The sequence below is a fragment of the Hemiscyllium ocellatum genome, chromosome 18 (assembly GCF_020745735.1).
Source record: "Hemiscyllium ocellatum isolate sHemOce1 chromosome 18, sHemOce1.pat.X.cur, whole genome shotgun sequence".
Classification (NCBI taxonomy): domain Eukaryota; kingdom Metazoa; phylum Chordata; class Chondrichthyes; order Orectolobiformes; family Hemiscylliidae; genus Hemiscyllium; species Hemiscyllium ocellatum.
Genome location: NC_083418.1, coordinates 58,528,441 through 58,548,273, shown reverse-complemented (window position 1 = coordinate 58,548,273; position 19,833 = coordinate 58,528,441). Strand labels below are relative to the sequence as shown.

General features: G+C 37.6%; 1 protein-coding gene across 2 annotated transcripts in view; it reads right to left on the bottom strand.

The window, feature by feature from the left end:
• Positions 1 to 19,833, bottom strand: part of elp4 (elongator acetyltransferase complex subunit 4) — a 267,666-nt gene that overhangs the window by 239,606 nt on the left and 8,227 nt on the right. For both annotated transcript variants that reach the window (XM_060839056.1, XM_060839058.1), the window contains exon 2: positions 19,576 to 19,611. In XM_060839056.1, coding sequence (XP_060695039.1) covers positions 19,576 to 19,611 — 36 coding nt within the window. The remainder of the gene's footprint in view (positions 1 to 19,575; positions 19,612 to 19,833) is intronic.

Sequence of the window (19,833 nt, the reverse complement as noted above, 5' to 3'; positions counted from 1 at the left end):
CTACAGATACAGAAAGCAGGCAACTGAGTCATTATCAATGAGTTCTCATTTCCTGTTTTAATTGACATGTACATAATAATTTTACTTATTGGGAAACAAAAAGCTTGCCTGCCAGTTAGCCAGCTTAGAAAGAGAATGGAGCTGAGCTCTGGAATACATACAGAACTTTATATCAATAGCAAAGCCAAAAGAAAGAAAATGAAGCAGTGACATGAACTGGATCATGCTAGTCTCTCAGAATAAACCACTCCAAAATAAATTAGGAAAATAACAATTCAACGGTAAGTCAAAGGCATCTACAGATTCCATTACTGCTGAAGATACAAGTCAACTACTAAACAACTCTGGCCTCGAGTTAAGAATCTAATACCTCTGGGACATTTCAACTGCGTAAACAAAATCAGGAGTCAGAATATAAAGATATGGGTTAGACCAATTAGGACTAGGTTGAAATTTCATCCCAAAGAGTGGTGAGCCGGTAGAACTTTGTACAGAAAGCAGTTGAGGCCAAAACTTTGAATGTTTAAAGAAGTGACATAGTTCTTAGGACCTAAAAGGATCAAAGGGCATGGGGTGAAAGTGGAAACAGGGTAACTAAATTGAATCACTCATGATCATATTAAGTGGAGGAACAGACTCAAAAGGGGCAACATGATCTACTCCTGCTGCAATTTCCTCTGCTTCTAACCTCCCTGTCTGTACCAACATTGCATTTTAAACTAATCTCTCATGTGTGTTTGAGGCTTTTGAAAGTTATTTTTTCTGGAGTTATAGCTAATAAAATTCCTCTCTCATTCAAGCAAGCCTTGGCAATTGAGTCCTTTATTTTCTGGTGAATTACATTTTAATTGTGATATTTTGTAATAGAAAGCATTACGAATAGTTGTTGGAACTGACCAAGAAGAGTTTAAAAAGGGAACCGATTCAGTCTTATCATCTGGCTATATGAGGCCTGTTAAAACATGACTGGCATTTAGACTCTAGTATCTTATTACACACAAATATCATACAGTTCTCCCTCTATCCGACAATAAGTTACTTTCACAAACATATGTTGCGCATCAGCTAGATGTCTGTTCCAATTATTGTGTATTGAAACTCCATTCTGCAATGAGATTTTCTGCAACAAGATGATATTGTGTGCACAATAAATCGAATATCATGCTTGTGTGTTTAATAGGGCAATAGAAAAGAAGCCCATTGGAATCTCTCATAGATCACGTCACATCTTTTAGAACTCATTGGCAGATTGTCAGTAACTTCAATAACATTTGAAAGGAACAGAAAAATGCTTCTTGCTAAAGCGCTGAATGAGACAGAATGAAACAGAACTGGGGACAACTTTGAGATAGCATGAAGGTGATGATGATGGAGAGGGAGGGTGACAGTGAGAAGCAACATTTAGCACAGATCTCAGGAGTCTGAGGTTTGTACATCTTAGAAAATCCTGTAATCCTGGTTGGGTTCAAACCATGAAGGATAGAACATTAGTCAGAGTCAGTCACAGAACATAGAACTTTACAGTGCAGTACAGGCCCTTTGGTCCTCTACGTTGTGCTGACCTGGGAAATTAATCTAATGCTCATCTAACCTACACCATTCCATTATTATCCATATGTATGTCCAATGTCCGTTTAAATGCCCTTGATATCAGCAAGTCTACTACTGTTGCAGGCAGGCCGTTCCATGCCCCTACTACTGTCTGAATAAAGAAACTACCCTTGATATCTGTCCCAAATCTATTACCCCTCAATTTAAAGCTATGTCCCCTTGAGTTAGCCTTCACCATCTGAGGAAAAAGGCTCTCACTGTCCACCCTATCTAACCCTCTGGTTACCTTATGTGTCTCGATTAAGTCATCTCTCAACCCTCTTCTCTCTAATGAAAATAGCCTCAGTTTCCTCAGCCTTTTCTCATCAGACCTTCCTTTCAAACCAGGCAACATCCTAGTAAACCTTCTCTGAACCATTTCCAAAGCTTCCACATCCTTCCTATAATGTGGTGACTAGAACTGCATGCAATACTCCAGGTGCGGCTGCAACGGTGTCTTGGATAGCTGAAGCATAACCTCGTGGCTCCGAAACCAATAAACGGCAACACACCATATGCCTTCTTGACAACTTGATTAACCTGGATGGCAACCTTCAGGGATTTATGCACCTGGACACAGATCTCTCTCTTCACCTACACTGCCAAGAATTTTACCATTAGCCCAGTACTCTACATTCCTGTTATTTCTTCCGAAGTGAACTACCTCACACTTTTCCGCATTAAACTCCATTGACCACTTCTCAGACCAGCTCTGTATCTTATCTATGTCCCTCTGTAACCCACATCATCCTTCGGCACTATCCACAACTCTGCTGTCCTTAGTGTCATCTACAAATTTACTAACCCATCCTTATATGCCTACCTCCAGATCATTATAAAAATGACAAACAGCAGCAGCCCCAAAACAGATCCTGGCAGCACCCCACTGGTAACTGAGCTCCAGGACAAGCATTTTCTATCAACTACCACCCTCTGTATTCTTTCAGCTAGCCAATTTCTGATCCAAACTACTAAATCACATTCAATCCTGAAACACTCTTTTGTGCAATAGCCCACCATGTGGAACCTTATCAAACGCCCAACTGAAGTCCATATACACCACATCGACTGCCTTATCTTCATCCACCTGTTTTGTCACCTTCTCAAAGAACTCAATAGAAGGTTAGTGAGGCATGACCTACTCTTCACAAAACTTTGTTGACTACCCCAATCAAATTATTCCTTTCCAGATGATTATAAATCCTATGTCTTATAACCTTTACCAACACCTTACCCACAACTGAAGAAATGCTCACTGGCCTATAATTAGGGTTGTCCCAACTCCCCTTCTTAAACAAGGGAGCAACATTGACTATTCTCCAGTGCTTTGGCACTGCTCCTGTCGACAATGACGACCTGAAGGTCAAAGCCAAAGGCTCTGCAATCTCCTCCCTGGCTTCCCATAGAATCCGACCCTGGGTCTTATCTATTTTCAGATGTTCCAAAATTGTTAAAACCTTCTCTTTGTCAACCTCAATTCCATCTAATCTTCATATTCTCACTAGTATTGCCCTTTTCCAATGTGAATACTGACAAAAATATATTCATTAAGTGCTTCCCCTATATCCTCAGATTCCACACACATCTTTCCACTACTATCTTTGATTGGCCCTAATCTTACTCTAGTCATTCTTTTATTCCCGATATACCTATAGAAGGCCTTAGGCCTTTCTATGATCCAATCCGCCAATAACTTCTCATGTATCTTCCTGGCTCTTCTTAGCCCTCTGTTTAGATCTTTTCTGGCTAACTTTAACTCTCACAACCTCCTAACTGAACCTTCACACCTCATCGTCACAAAGTGCTACAACTTGAGATTCTTCCTAGTTAGTTCTGCCTTGTGCATATTTCTCCAATCGTTGAACCTAAATATCAGTATACCTCAGAAGCCATGTCCAAATTTAAGTTGTCAGTACATTACTACTTATAGGATTTTATCATCAGTCATGTACCCACTTGAAATACTGAACATTTCAGCCCAATTCAAGTCCAGACATACTTCTTAAGTACCTCAGCATTGGGCACTTTGTCTGCCCATTTGATGTTCATGATATGCTTGTCCAGTGTTTAATATATCTGGAGTACTTTTCCATGTCTCACAGGCTTAGAGAGGTATGTACCAGCCCAGCTTTATACACAAGCTTTGTTCTAAGTTTGAGAGCTTAATTCCTCTATAGCCTCTTGTGTAGGCATACAAAATACAGAGCTTGCTCTGGCAATTTTATTGACCACCTCACTGTCAATGCAGACCTCTCTGCTGATCTTTGTCGAATATGAAGTTATCTGTAACAACTTAACCATTATGTTTAATTAATGGCTCTATTGTCTTTCAAGGTAATCATGTCTGCTGATGCATTTTTTCAATCCAAAATTGTAACAGAACACTGTACACAAAATGTAGTTCAATGATGGATCATTATTGGATCATCTTTCCCAATGGCAAAAGACCACACATCCATTGCAAAAATACAATGAAAAAAGCTCAATTAAAAATCTAAGCAGGCTTTCCCCATGTATTTTCACCAACGTCGTCCCCTTAATTTCAAGCAAGGGCTAATGATAAGCTCCCTTCCTAGCAGACATCATCCTGACTTGGTTGAATATCACTTTTTCTTCATTGTTACTGGGTTCTTGCAACTACTTTCCTATCTGTATTGTCCATGTGCCTAAATCACATTGACTCATGGTTCAAGAAGATGGCTCAGTGAAATCTTCTCAAAGGCAATTAGGGATGGGTAATGAAGTGACCCTTCAAATTTATTTTTCTTTTACTCAGGTGTGACAGTGGCTACTAGAACCAGAACGTTCTGTGACTTGTGTTAGCATGTCGATGACCATGCTTAGAGCAGAGCAGCTGTACACTTATACAACTTAAAGAGAAGGTTGGTAATGAATATTGATAGAGCTGTTAATTCCGACAATGAATAAATAATGCATTTTTTAAAAAAAATGCCCAATGCAATTACTGAACATTTTCCAGATAATCTTGAGTCTGCAAAGAATTGTGTTGTCAAGCAGTTTAATATTGTCAGTTGGGTTCACAGCATGCAGTCCTTCTGTGTAAAGGAAGCTACACAGGGGTCTGCTTTTTGCAAACAAAGATTCTTCATTGTCTCCTCTATTTAAACTCAACAAAATATTTGTTGGTTCATTGATTAGGGCAATGGCTTCAGTCAGAGTCAATCTGTCTAGTTTAAAATTTAAACAATGCCAGCAGTTAACTGTCAATCATATATTGCACATGTTATTGCTGCATCATTACAGTCCCTAGCCAGTTAACATGCATCTCATACCATATAAATATTGTTTTTTCCCTTAAGTTGGTGTCCTTACAAATTGACCTGAATGAGTGGAAGATAGAAAACTTTAAAAAAAATGTCCTTTTCATCAATAATCAATTAAGTATCTCTATGAGGTGTGAATGGTAGGATAGCAACATTCTGATAGCAAACTAAAGGGATTACACTAGAAAAAGATCAAAAAAAAATCAAATTATGATCCAGATTTATGAAACTCAATAGTGTTCAGAAGACTGTAAGGTGTCTGATCAAAAGCCGAGGTTTTCATCCTCAACTAGGCATCGAACTTTATTGAAACATTTTAACAAGACAAGACAAGGAAATAAAGGCCAGAAAAGCGAAGTGAGAGGGGGAAGTGGAGAATTTTCGACTCTGCAGCTTTCTGAATTTAACATTGTTCAACTACTCAATTTGAGGTCATAATCTTTGTTGCCATTTTGTTTCTTGTTTTCTGGTGTAGTCTTGTCTCCCTTCATTCTTCATTGTCTCACGTTGCATTCAGACTGCTGCCACACAGCATTCACATCTCTAGACATTTTATTTATCAATTACCACTCCCTTTGGATAACTTACAATAAAACCTTTTGAAACTTCCTTGCTCCTACATCTCATCCCATCTCAGACTCTTTAGTTCATTGCTCCTTCACTTACTCAAATATGGTTTAACTCTGTTCTGTAAAAAGTCACAGACCTAAGGTGTTATGAAGTTATGCGAGATACCTTACCTGATGTATATTTCCAGTATTTTCAAATTTCATTTTGGATTTTCAACTTAGTATTGTGCTTTTGAATTCAAAATCAAATGTTTCTATCACACAAAGAGGAAGAAAAACTGCTGGGTAAAATCTTTTTATTGATAATTATGGAATACAATTTCTAAAATTTTCATATTTACCTTGATTTTAGGAATATCAGAATAAAGATCTTTAACAGTTTAAAAAGTTTCATGCCCAGACTGTAAGAGAAATTTCAAAGAAAGTAGCAACTGGGAATCATTTGCTGAAGCTTCCACCTTCTTTTGGGACCCCAAACAGCTCCTGATCAATACAGCAAATAAAAAACTAGAAAGCCTGGTCTGACAGCTGGCCATTCCCCTTCCATTTACAACTTTCTAAAAAACCCAAAAGCCTCCTAAAAGTTATTTACTTTACTTGTTTACAGTAGCCAGTTCAGCACATCTGCATTTACAACCAATCTTTACAAAACCAAACCCAGGACAAAATAACCTTTTTAAAGTGGCAACATCAATGCATAGTTTGGTAAAATCACAAGGAAGCATAGGACTATAATAAATAGGAACAGGAAAAGGGCCCTTCACCCTTTTTCCATAACGCTATATTACTTAATCTAAGTCTTATACAAGGACTCTGCCCCTCCGTGTTCTGCTTGGGAAGGAGCTCCAAGATTCACAGTGCCAAATGTGTTTGCTGTGAGGCCTCAAGTCTTTACAATTTATACAGATGATTTGGTTGAAGGGTCTGAAGGTATGTAGCTATATTTGATGATGAACAAAAATTTGAGAAAGTGACTTGTGAAGAATCATGCTTGACAAACCTTCTGAAATCCTTCAAAGATCTGACTAACAAAATTGATGAGGTGGAGCATGTGGATGTAGTTTCCTTGGACTTTCAGAAGGCTTTCGACAAGGTTTTACCTAAGAGATTAGCATGTAAAATTGACTGTGAATTCATGAGGAGCTACAGATACAGAGAGATATAGATAGGTTAAGTCAGATGGGCAAAAATCTGGCAAAGAGAGTACAATGTCAGAAAACGTGAAATTGTCCATTTGGTATAAATAAGAAAACAAAACATTGTCTAAATACTAGGAGGTTGCAGAGGCACATCCTTCACAGGTAGAAAATAATCAAAAAAGCTAAGATTCTATTGATGGAAGGGCATTAACGCATTGGAAATAATTCAGCTAAGGTTTAGTAAACAGATAAATGGAATAAATAGAGCAGATCGCCTTTGAGATAGGCCAGCATCCTTTGGAGTTTAGAAGAGTCAGAAATGACTTAATTCAAACATAAGATCCTGAGGAACTTGATCAGACGGATGTTGAAAGGATGTTCCATGTGGCAAATCTAGAAGTATGGATGAAAAATAAGGAGTCAGCTATTTAAGACATAGATTAGGAAAAGTATTCCTGAGGATTGTAGAAGGGTGCTTTTGTGACTTGAAGCCTGTGTCTAGTGCCATACCACAGGGGTTGGTGCTGGGTCCCTTGCAGTTTGAAGTGAACATTAGTGATCAGACATGAATGTAGAAGGCATGATCAGCAAGGTTGCAGATGACATGCAAATTGACAGTGGGTAAACTGCAAGCAGCAAAGTCTTCCATGACAGGACAATATAGATAGGCTAGTCAGACAGGCTGAAACGTGACAAATGGAGGTTAATCTTGAAAAAAGATGGGAGGTGATATATTTTGGGAAGATTAACAAGGTAAAGGGGTACATGTTGAATGGTAGGACAGCTTCAGAGGGACCTTGGTGTGCACGTCTACAGATCTGTGAAGGCAGCAGGAAGATACTTAAGGCATCATGTGGAATACCTGCCTTTATTAGTCAACGCATTGAGTACAATTGCCAGGAAGTTATGTCAGAGAATTATGTAATATTAACAGCCACAGCTGAGTACTGTGTGCAGTTCTGTCCATCACACTAAAAAGGAACATGCAATTGCATTAGAGGAGACTGCAGAAAATAAATCACGACAATGTTGCCTGGGCTGCAGTGATTCAGCTAAGAGAGACTTGATAGGCTGGGGATGTTTTCCCGAGAACAAAGAAGGCTGAGGAGGATTCTGATTAAGTTGTACAAAAGTTAATGGAGCCTAGACAAGGTAGATAAGAACAAAATTTTTCCCCTTGGTAGAGGGATCAACAATCAAGCTGCACAGTTTTAAGATTAGGAACAGGAAACTTAGAGAGGGTTTGAGAGCTGCCAGTCAATCTCATTACCTAACTCTGGAGCTGCTGGCTAACTGCAACCAGTAGCAAGAAAGCAGCCCAATGTAACATCAGACCCAGGGTTCCTGGGGAAGACTTAGATAGCTTAAGAGAGGGGTTAAGACAGGTGAATTTAAATACACATGGAAAGGAAGATAGAGTGCTCCTGATGAAAAAGGTGCACCCCAGGGGTGGTGCAACCCACTTTTATTTTACAAAAGAACTTTTTAAACAAACAGGCTGCCCTACTCTTTTTCGACTGCCTGCAAATTAACTGTATTAATGTATGGACAATTGACCTATCATTAATTAAATGTGGCAGGTGTGCTAATTTCTGAGTTTACTACCACCCATATTACATAGGTTAGGTCAGGGATAGATAGGAAAGTGGCAGATTGGACACTCACTTACTTTAGGAGCCTTCCCACCCCTGTCAAAAAATACAGTGGGGGCGTGTGAAGTCTAGCCCCCACCCCCTAGTCAGAGAATCTGCCTTTTACCTACTTCAACTTGAGCATCTCTATCATGTTGCAATCAAAATCCACTATATCAATCTGTCAACAACACTTTTTTCATTCCACTTGAGATTGAGTGGCCACTAATTGTCCATTGCCTAAAGGTTTCAGAAATGTTTCTATATAGAGAAAACACAAAATTAGGTTATTGTTGTCAATGTCCTGCAACTTGACTGGAGACATTGAACAGCCACTTCAGACCAGAAAACAAAATTCCAATGTCAGTTCTGTGATTTTAATATGTTCTTTCTCACCTCACCAAACCACACACCCTTCTCTAATGGTCGACAATATATAACAAAGCATTTAAGTCAGGTTGAAAAGCAATAGAAGTAAATTCAGATCATCTAATGTTAGATGTTAATCTTAACTTTTTTTTGAAAGAAAAAGAATCTTTTGGAGTAAAAGATCCCAAAGGGTTCTTAAATTTACCTCACCAAGAATTTAAGTTCACCGTGTCCTTTCCTACATCAGTCATTATTCATTATAAATGTAACAGCCTCAATCCTTCTTCCACATTAGGGAAAAAAATAACAACTTTTGAATAATCCATTAGGAAAGACCATAGAGATTTCACACTTGGTAAACTGGAGATCAAAAACAAAGAACTTTGATGGCATAAACAGTCCTGACTTTTACCCTTAGCCAAGAGTAATTGCTTATCAGTAATGGCACAACTGAGCAAACAGCTTTTAATTTGTGATTCCAGTTTGGATTCATTGCAACTTTGCAGTCAGTATCAATGACTATCACAACATTTTAAAACTGTCATGCTCAGAGCATCCATGTCATGATAACTGCATTGTTGTGCAAAACAGTTCTACATGTGTAGCTGCAATTCTAAGTTCAGACTGATTTAAATATTTGACAAATGGTGCAACTGACTTTTCCTTAACAGTTTTCCCCTTCCTTTTTGGTGTGGGTTCTCTTCATTTACTGTTCTTAGAGCACTACATCTCACAGAAGCCATCATTCAGATGTGAGCGTGGGCAGCGTGATGCAAGAGTATTCAATTGTGGGAGAGCAATACAACCTAGTCTTAACAATACTCACACATGCATACTTCCAGCAGGACATTGTGAATGTTGAACAGGAATTTACTAAATGCAGTAAATACAAAAATCTAACTTTCAGCAGTTGTCTCGTGGGGTTCCATGCATCCAATTAACCATCACAAAATGCAAGAACTTGAGTAGAAGAGGAGTGCAAGGATCAAACCTCATCTTTACTTCATTCCTTACTAGTTTAAATATGCACAAACTACAAGGATAAATTTATCCAGTTTCAGTGTAGTCGCAAACATGTAATTTTCTAGAGAATTAAAAGCTAATGAAAGCAACGACAAATTGACAATATCTTGAAATGTTTATTTGCACAAACATATAGGTTTGCTGAAGTTACCAAATGCAGTAAGGTTTATTTCACCTCCTTTTAGTCCAAACCCCCACACAATCTAAAGAGAGAATAGATTTACAAAGTATTTTACAATACATTCATTTAAGCATTTGTTCAGCTCACGTCTTAAAACTTGAAAAAATAGCTTTGTGTTAATACAAGAATGAATCAAAAGAACAGAAGGTACTTCAATGGCCATCCGAACGAACTGAGATAGTCACTTCTACCTCAGGCATTTTGCTCCAATTGAAAATCACAAAATAATAAAACGCATGAGATGATTCCAACCTCAAAAAAAAAAATCAACATTACATTGTACATCAAAACTTAATGACAAAAAGGTATTTTTTAAATCTGAATTTGCTGGTAACTGTTAACAAAGAAGTTATTAAATCTCTTCAGTTCTCTAGAGGCATTCTTAATTAAGTGCAACTGTGCTGCTGAAAAGCACCTGTAAATGTAAGATTTAAAGCAGTAAATGAAGGGAGAGCAGGCAATTCTAATTACAATGTTATTGCACATGTTTGTGAAACAGAAAAAAAATGATTATTTTTATTTTGAATGATTTGGAGATACCTGGGCTTCTTTAAGTTTCAGGTCAGCGATCTCTCTCGTGCTACACTAAGTTGCCCACAACATTCACTCATCTAATGATCAATGCAAGCATATATACCATTTCAATTGGTACATCACAAGTTCTTTGGCATATGTGAAGAAACGCTATTAGGACAATTTCACCTAGAATTCAGGTAGTGTATGAGTTGCAGAAAGCAAAACAGACAAAAAGTAGTTATAATGTAGCTCTGAAAATAATGTTACTTTTGGTTGGATGTGTAACACTTAAATAAAGCTACAATTGACTTTTAAGCATAAAACTGAAAATTGCATTGCAAAGTTACATATGCTTATACATATTAATTTTGCCTATTTAGTTCTTAAAATGCTACATTCTCGATCCATTATAGCAATGAATATACTGAACTCCCTATAGGCATCTCAGGAGAATTTTAGTACTGAAGCAAACTAATAGTTTAATAACCTTCAAATTCACTATTACAAGATTAAATTAACCAGCTAATGCATTTGGAAGGTTAAGCACAATAATTTTCTCCAACTAAACTAATTTGAGGAATGGTGGAATTGATTGAAGAGGAAGTTTACTTACTGAAGTGCAATCTTTCGTGAAAAAGGTGAGCGTTGTATTGTGTGACCTTCCTCAATGCACCTGAGCTTACAAGAGGGCAGTATAACAACATGCCAAGTTTAGAAAAACATGTTGGAAGATGTCCATGGTTAATATTTACATTAATTCACAGAACCAGGTAACCTGGCACATGGCAATATTTCAGATTAATCTTTAAAGTGAAAATAAATCAATTTTAGTACCTCTTAGGCATGGTGAGGAGGTGGTTCATACTTAGTTTACCTTCTCTTTTTTTAAAACCATGAGCACATTTAGTCTTGATTCTCAACTTGCATAAACAAAAAAAAAATTAAGGTCCTATTTTGTCGCCTGTAACATTATCCTGTTCCACCGTCTTGAGCCTTGCAACACAGTTTATCATTAGGACGAAGATAGACCAACACTGGCTTTTTCAATACAATTAAAAACAAGTTGTTATAATGGATAGGGCATTTGTTGTTGCAGTTATTAACATGGGCATGCAGCTTACCACCAAGCATCTGTCCACAGTTATACAAGTGGAGCAAGTACCTGAGCAAAGGGAGAACTGTATAACCGCACATCTAATTAGGAGAGTGTAGAGCATACTGTCCCACTGACACTGTATATTCGAAGATAAATAGAACAACAGCCTATAACTGCACATTAGGAGTTCAAACATTTCAAAACAGGATTTTATCATCCTATGACCCATGACTTTGGGTGACAGTGAACACAAGTGACTATTTCACTTATATAAACTGAACGTCTGTTTTTTTCCAGCTAATTTCATGAAATAGCATACTTTTTATTTAATTAATGGCTGAGCAATTTTAAAAATGTGCCAATGATGCGAAACTTCACTGCAGTGGAATTAAAACACTGCATTGCAGTGAATAATCACTTAAAGCAATGTCTGATCTACCAGGCGTGTTTCCAAACATTCAAAACCAAGATGATTCATCCGTGGAATAAATGTGTTTAAAAAAGCATTGAAAGTAATTGACATCCATGTGGAAAAAACCTATGGTGCCTTTAGTTGTGGATAATTCGCAGGCACAAAAGAACTTTTAGATTATACTATCACTATAAGTTTATACTCCATTTAAAATTATTCCTCAAATAATTTTTTCCATTTATAGCTGGCACAGTAACAAAATCTTGTTTCAGAATATGAAAAGTACAAAACATTTTTAAACACCAAAATCAGAACAAATAAAACAGAAACTAAAAAGTGCCTAGACAAACGATTACCAAATGTTAACAGTTAGACATAGATAAAGAGTTAACTCCTTCAACCCTCATCTGCCTGCTTCTCTTGTCTATTTAAATTAGCTTAAAATGTTCTGACCATACAGTAAGGAGCAGATCAACTGCATATACCCAACTAATATACACTATGAGAAAACTTCATTATTCAACTACATTGAATAAATTTGGCATTTATAATTAAGCAGCACAAAGCATAGTGAACCTTATAGGTGGGAGTTCCTTGAACAGTATTTAAATTGAGATAATTGTTCCTTCCAGAATATGGTATTTGATATTAAAATCTGAATGCAGTCAGAAGTCCATCCACATAAAAAAAGTTAAAGCCCACGAGAAAAGGAAACGCATTGTTTAGTAGACTACAGATGCAGAATCAACTGAAGTATTTCAAAAGATGATGGATATTAACCTAGGAATTAAAGTTATAGATACAGTATATAGAAAAGACATAACAGCAACTTAAAAGAAAGAACTGTCATCACTGAACAACAGATGAGGGAAGTTTGTTGGGCAAAATAATATTGAGATATTTCACTGCTGATTGAGGGGAATTTTGTACAACTACATCAACTGGTTGCATAGGAACATTGAAATAGCAGCAGACCATTCAAGAAAGTTTTATGATTCAATGAGATAATGGCTGATCTATGGGCTAACTCCATCTACCTGACTTTGGCCTACACCCCCTCAACACCTTTGCTATTGAAGCAATAATCTCATTTAAAACTAACAACTGATTCAGCACAAGCTGCCATTTGTGAAGAGCATTCCAAACCTCTCCCAGCCTAGTGTGTAGAAGTGCTTCCGAACATCTATCCTGAACAGTCCAGTGCTAACTTTTAAACTGTGCCTGTAGTCAATCTTGTCTTTTCCTACAACACCAGGTTATAGTCCAGCAGGTTTAATTGAAAGCACACTAGCTTTCGGAGTGACGCTCCTTCATCAGGCGATTGAGGAGGGATCGATCGTAACACAGAAGTTATAGCAAAAATTTGCAGTGTGTTGTAACTGAAATTATACATTGAAAAATATAACAGACAATCAGTTTTTCAATGTATAATTTCAGTTACATCATATTGCAAATTTTTGCTATAACTTCTGTGTTACGATCGATCCCTCCACAATCACCTGGTGAAGGAGCATCGCTCCGAAAGCTAGTGTGCTTCCAATTAAACCTGTTGGACTATAACCTGGTGTTGAGTGATTTTTAACTTTGTACACCCCAGTCCAACACCGGCATCTCCAAATCTTGTCGACTTTGATCAGGTCACACCTTAATCTTCTAAAGTCTAGATCAATACAAGCATCTCCTCATACCATAACCCCTGAAATTCATATCACTCTTGTACTTCCTTCAAAGCCAATACATCCCTCTTAAGGTGTGGTCCCTAGCTCTGCTCACAGTATTCAAAGTAGAGTCTAATCTATGTTTTACTTCTGCAACATTATACTCCAGTCCTCGAAATACATAGGCCAGAATTCCATTAACTTTCTAGATAACTTCCTGCACCTATTCTTGGCATGTTAAAGATCTGTGCATTTGAACCCCTAAGTGTCTTTGGACAGAAACTATTTAATTTCATACCATCTGGAAAACACTTTGATCTATCCTTTACTACCCAAAATGGATAACCTTATACTTGCTTACACTGAAATCCATCTGCCACAGTTTACTATGGTTTTCATCTAGCCTATCAATATCCCTTTTAACTTTATGCTATCATTTCTACTGTCTATAATGCTACCTAACTTGGAGTCATCAGCAAATTTGGACAGTGGCATAGAAAGTAGTGTCCAAGTCATTATTATTAATGATAGAGGCTCAAACAGATTTTTGTGGGACACTAATCACAATGGCATTTTGGAGTACCTGTTATCCCTACTTTCTTTTGCCTACCATTCAACATATTTCCCAATCATGTCAGTAATCTGCCCTCAGTTCCATGGACTTCTACCACTTCTACACAGTGTGTTTCAAGTAAAATTCAGTTCAAAACAATTTAAATCCAAAGAATACACAAGCTATCTGAACAGTATAAGCATCTTTCAGGAGTACATGTTCCACATCAGCTTTAGATGAAAGCGTTGCTTGTGCATTCTAGTAACATTCAAAGATAATATGTTGACTCTTTCATGGAAACTAGCAAGAAGTTGCGGCACGTTAGCTGCTCAAGCCTTAAGATAGTGGTGGTTGCAGATTTGCCTGGCTGCTTAGCTAGCCAATCCCTAAGACAAAGTTGAAGGGTCAGTGTTTTGGCTCTGACCAGTTGAAGCAAAGGTTCAGTATGAAGTAATGTATAGCAAAACAGTGAGGAAGGGACCTATTCGCTTATAATAAAAAACAAATATCTTCAGATATTTTCAGATTGTTAAGGTGAATTTAGAAGATAATTGCAGTAATTTCTGTCTGCGTAAGTGCTAATTGTGATATACTGCTTGTTCATACATCAATCAACAATACTGTTCTGCTGGCCGGTGTAACAGCACAACCACCAGTAAGCTATAAATTCAGTACAAACAAGTGCACAAATGGAGTTAACAAGAGAACTTGGAATGCAAATAAAAATCTAAACAAAATATTCAACAAGGAAACTAAATTATGTTAGTATACCTTAGAAATCAGGGAACAATTGTACTAATCATTTTCACATGAAGACTACTTGGCTCTGACTCCTGTATTGTGCTGAGACAATAAGGAGTAATATATTGGATTTGCAAAAGATATTCATCGGAGGCAAACTTAAAATGCTAGATTTTCTATTTGTAAAATAAAAATTCACATAACATAGTACTCGCAGAGAGATATCCTTCACTGGGTGGTGTGGCTCTGCCACTGTGCTAATAGGATAGATCTCGATCAGACCTAGCAACTCAAAATCTAAGCATTCGAGGTACTTTCAGCCATCAGCAGAATTGTATTCAACCACAATCTGAACTCATGGCCCAGAATTTTCCCCAACCTACCAAAACCATTCAGTTAAAGAACTGTATGAAACAGGTGCAGCATTAGACCATTTGGCCCTTGAAGTCAGCTGTTATTTAAAAAGGTCAAGTTGATCTTTGTGTTTCAATTTCCCCATCTACCCCGATAACCTTTGATTCCTTGTCTAACAAGAATCCATTTAGCTTTACCTTAAACATTTAATGACCCTTCCTCCACTGTTTTCTGAAGCAGAGAGTTCCAAAGTTTCAACCATCAAAACTTCTTATCTGCCCTAAAAGGCCGATTCCCAAATCTAAACAGTACCCCTAGTTCTGGACTTACCCAGAAGAGGAAACATCCTTTCCTTGTCCACCTTGTTAAGGCCGTTTAGATTCTAGTACATTACAATCGAGACACCCCTCACTCTGAATTCCAGTCAAAATATGCCCAGCCTGTCCAATCCATTCTCATTAGATAATTCACTCATTCCAAATGTTGATCTAGTAAACCTCCTCTACATTGTCTCCAACGCATTTATATCCTTAATTAAGAAAAACAAAATTAATGTTGCAGATGAATTATCACCAATATTATATAAGTCAACGTACTCTTTACTTTTATGTTCAACTACTTCATAAATGATAGTATCTTATTAGCTAGTTTGATTATGCTATACATGCATTAGAACAGTTAAATCCCTCTGCATCTCCGAATCCTACAGTCAGTCTCCACTTAATACATTGCTTTTTCATTCTTTCTGCCAAAGCAAAGAATTTCACATTTTCCCCACATTATTACTTTATCTGCAAGATTTTTGCCTGCTCATTAAACCTCTACCTGCAACTCAGCTCTTCTTCATAACATACTTTCCTACCTAACATGTGTAATCTGTGAAAGAAATTGAAGCCCTAACAGATACTACGTTGGATTCCACTTGTCACATTCTGGCATTCAGAGACTTATTTATGCATACAATGTTTTCTGCCTGCCAGCTAACCTTCTGACAAAGGGAGATATGTCACCCATTATGTGAGGAGCACTAGTGGGCACATCAACAGTGTTAGACATACCGAAACGTGAGGAATTAGCCTAGCAAATCTACAACACTACAGCACTTGAAGCTAAATAACAGAATCAGCATGCAATAAGCAAAACTAAGCAACCCAACAACCAATGGACCAGATCTTGCTACGTCCAATTGTGAAAAGTGATGGACACTTAAACAACTAATAGGAGTAAATTCCGCAAACATCCTTCCAATGATGAGAGCGCCCAGCGCAGGGAACAGATAAGGCTGAAGCATAGTCATCCATCTTCAGCCTGAGGTGTTGCGTGAATGATCCACCTTCACCTCTCCACCGATGTCTGCAGTTCAGATTCCAGTTTTCAATCAATTCAATGCACCCTACACAACATTATGAAATGACTGAAAACACTGGATATTGCAAAGACTACAGGACCTGACAACTTTCCATCAATAGCATTGAAGATTCGAGTTCCAGGATCTTTTCCACCTCCAGCTAAGCTGTTCTAGTACAGCTACAACACTGGCATTACCCAGGTAATGTGGGAGAACTGTTTTTGCATACAGTATAAATCTGAATAAGGGCCAAATCTAACCTGTTCAATCACCTTTCCATTAGTCTCAGATAATCAGCAATTGATGGAACAATCACCTAGTGCTCTCAAGTGAGAGAGGCTCTGTAATCTGCTCACTGTTGCTCAGTTTGGACTCAAGATTAGAATGCAGACAGACTCTAACCTTACACCTTTAATGCATTGTCTGAGCTGAGATGTCACTTTTTTAAATAAAGCCTTAAGTTACCTCAGGAATGTGATTTGAAAGAAATTTGGCATGTACATATTAATGAATCAAAACCTGCAACCCATTCAAAAAGATGACAGACTTAACAGCAATCTAGATTTGTTCAATATATCACATCAGTTGCTTGACACTATGATCTTTTGCTATAAATTGAGTCCTCTGATCCTGCCCCCACTTGCTAGCTGAGGAAGGAGCAGCACTCCAAAAGCTAATACTTCCAAATAAATGTGTTGCACTAGAACCTGGCGTTGAGATATATTTAAGTTTGGACTCTGGCAGTTTCTGTGGGTGAATAATTTTAAAATCAACTATTCAGCTCTTGGACCAATCATAACTTTGAACCCAAGGGTGAGAACGACTGTCCTGAATATCAAGATAGCATTTGACCTAGTCTGCCAAAGAGCCAAAGCGAAACTAAACTCTGAATCAGCAGAAAAACTCTCCATTGGTTGAAGTCACAGAAAGGATGATTGCTGAAGTTGTTGGAGGTTATTTATCTCCATTCATCACTGTAGGAGTTTCTGTGGTAGACGAGGATGTTGCACACCGCTGAACCAGTTGAGACTTGATCCTACAGCCACCTGGTTGGGGGGAGGAGCACCAACTCTGCACCACAAGAGTTAGTTTCTGTGGGTGAATAATTTTAAAATCAACTATTCAGAGATGGTATTACACAACAAGACAAGGTGTGACTTGAAACAATACCTCTTAGCTCAGAGGTAAGGTCACTATCACTGCATGACAAGAACTTACAGGGGAAAGTGAGGACTGCAGATGCTAGAGTTCAGAGTTGAGAGTGTGGTGCTGGAAAAGCACTGCAGGTCAGACAGCATCAGAGGAGCAGGGAAAAAAAAAACGACATTTTGGGCATGAACATTTCTGATTAAGGGTTATGCCCAAAACATTGGTTGATTCTCCTGCTCATCAGATGCTGCCTGACCTGCAGAGCTTTTTCAGCACCACACTCTGACAAGAGCCTATAGTCTCAGTGGGTAGTGATCTCAGCCTAACCCTCTTTAGCTGCTTTAAAGATCTGCCCTCCACTATAAGATCAGAATTGGGAATATCTACTTCAGTCTGCATAATGTTCAGTAGTACCTTTCCTGACTATATGAACATGAACTGCTTCAGTGTCTAAAGATATCTGAACAACATTCAGACATTTGGCTGATATATGGCCATATAATTATTGCACCCACTGAAAAGGTCAGAGACTAAGAATTCTTATAATTAACCCACAGATTTGCTCCTCAAAGTCTGTTAAGAAATCATTTGTTATTTTCATTTTTAAAAAACAAAAGTGAAAAATAAGATTTATAATACTGTTCATGCAGAATTAGTATTTTTAAAAATTCAGTTTTCTTTTGCTTAAAAATAAAATCAAGAATGAGATCATTCTTGTTACTAAACTCTATTATATCTCTCATCAAAAATAAATATATTTTGGGGTCATAATTTCTTTGGGGGGGGGGGGGGGAGGAGAGCATAGTGTTGGGGATAAACTGGTCATCACATTTTTCTACATTTTGACTGATTATATTTCAAAAGACATTTTTAAGCACTGCTAAGATATCAAATTGAAGAGCTTTTCAATTCCAAAAGGACAATTTTTTGCATAAGGAAAGCAAACCAATGAAAACTGATTTGAAGAAGAGTTCAATAACTTTAGGGTTTGATGTCTCCCATATCCTTACCCCAAACCCAACAACTTTGCCTTGCTATCACTCGTCAAAAAGTGTGGCACTGGAAAAAGCACATCAGGTCAGCCAGCACCCAAGGAGCAGGAAAGTTGACATTTCAGGCATAAACCCACACTTTTCAATTCTGACTCTCCAGCATCTGCAGTCTCACTTATTAACACATGGTTTGCTATTACACACCCATTGTTAGCTAGCCATTAATAGCTTTTCACCCTCCCAGCCAGATTGTTATCTACTCCTTTGTTTGTCTAACTGCTCTTCTCTCTCTTTGGGCTCTATCCCCACCTACTGTTTACTCTGTACCCCTTCCCCACACTGTATTTTCTGCATATAAAACAGATTTTCTTAGCTACCATCAATTCTGAGGAAGGGTCATGCGACCTGAAACGTTAAATGATTTCTCTCTACAGATATTACCAGATCTGCTAAATTTTTATTTTTTTCCCCTCACATTTAAAACATCTGCAGTTTTATTTTGGTTTTTAGTGATAAATGATTAGTCAGTCTAACAAAGTAAGTGTATACACAAGTTATTCAAAAACACTCGCTTATTCAGCACTGCCATCCATCAAAATTCCACCAACTCCAACTACTTCACGTTGTGTGCGCACCTTATAATGCCTAGGCCCAAGTTCAGGGATTCCCTCTAGTTTCTCTATCTCTCTTGCTCCATTAACACCTTCATTGAAATCTAACTCTTTCACCGAACAGCTATCATGGTCATCACTGGCCTCAGTGTCAATTTTTTTTGATATTGCTTCTGTGAAGTTCCTCTGTACAGTTTGCTACTTTAAAAGCCCAATGCAATTGCAAGTTGTTGTTGCATGACAAGATTTAATAAATTGCACTACATGATTATCAGACTGTATTAGTCATAGTTCAATATTTTGTTTAAACTCCTACTCTCAGTGATGGTGAGCTGCTAAAAATGTAATAGATTACTTACCAAGAAGAAGAAGAGTTCCAACTGCTAGGCCTCCTCCTAAAAAGAAATTATTATAAAAATTTCAGTATCCTCAATAATACAAAGGTTTTAAAATGAAGAATTATTCAGAAATAGTTTTACATGAAAAGTTACAAGTTATGAACAAAAACTGAATATTGTACCATTTATCATAAAGGTAAAATTATAAAGACAAGTTAGCAACATAAAACCACTCATATTAGAAGAAAGAAATCAGCATAAGTCTCAATCCCACAGAGC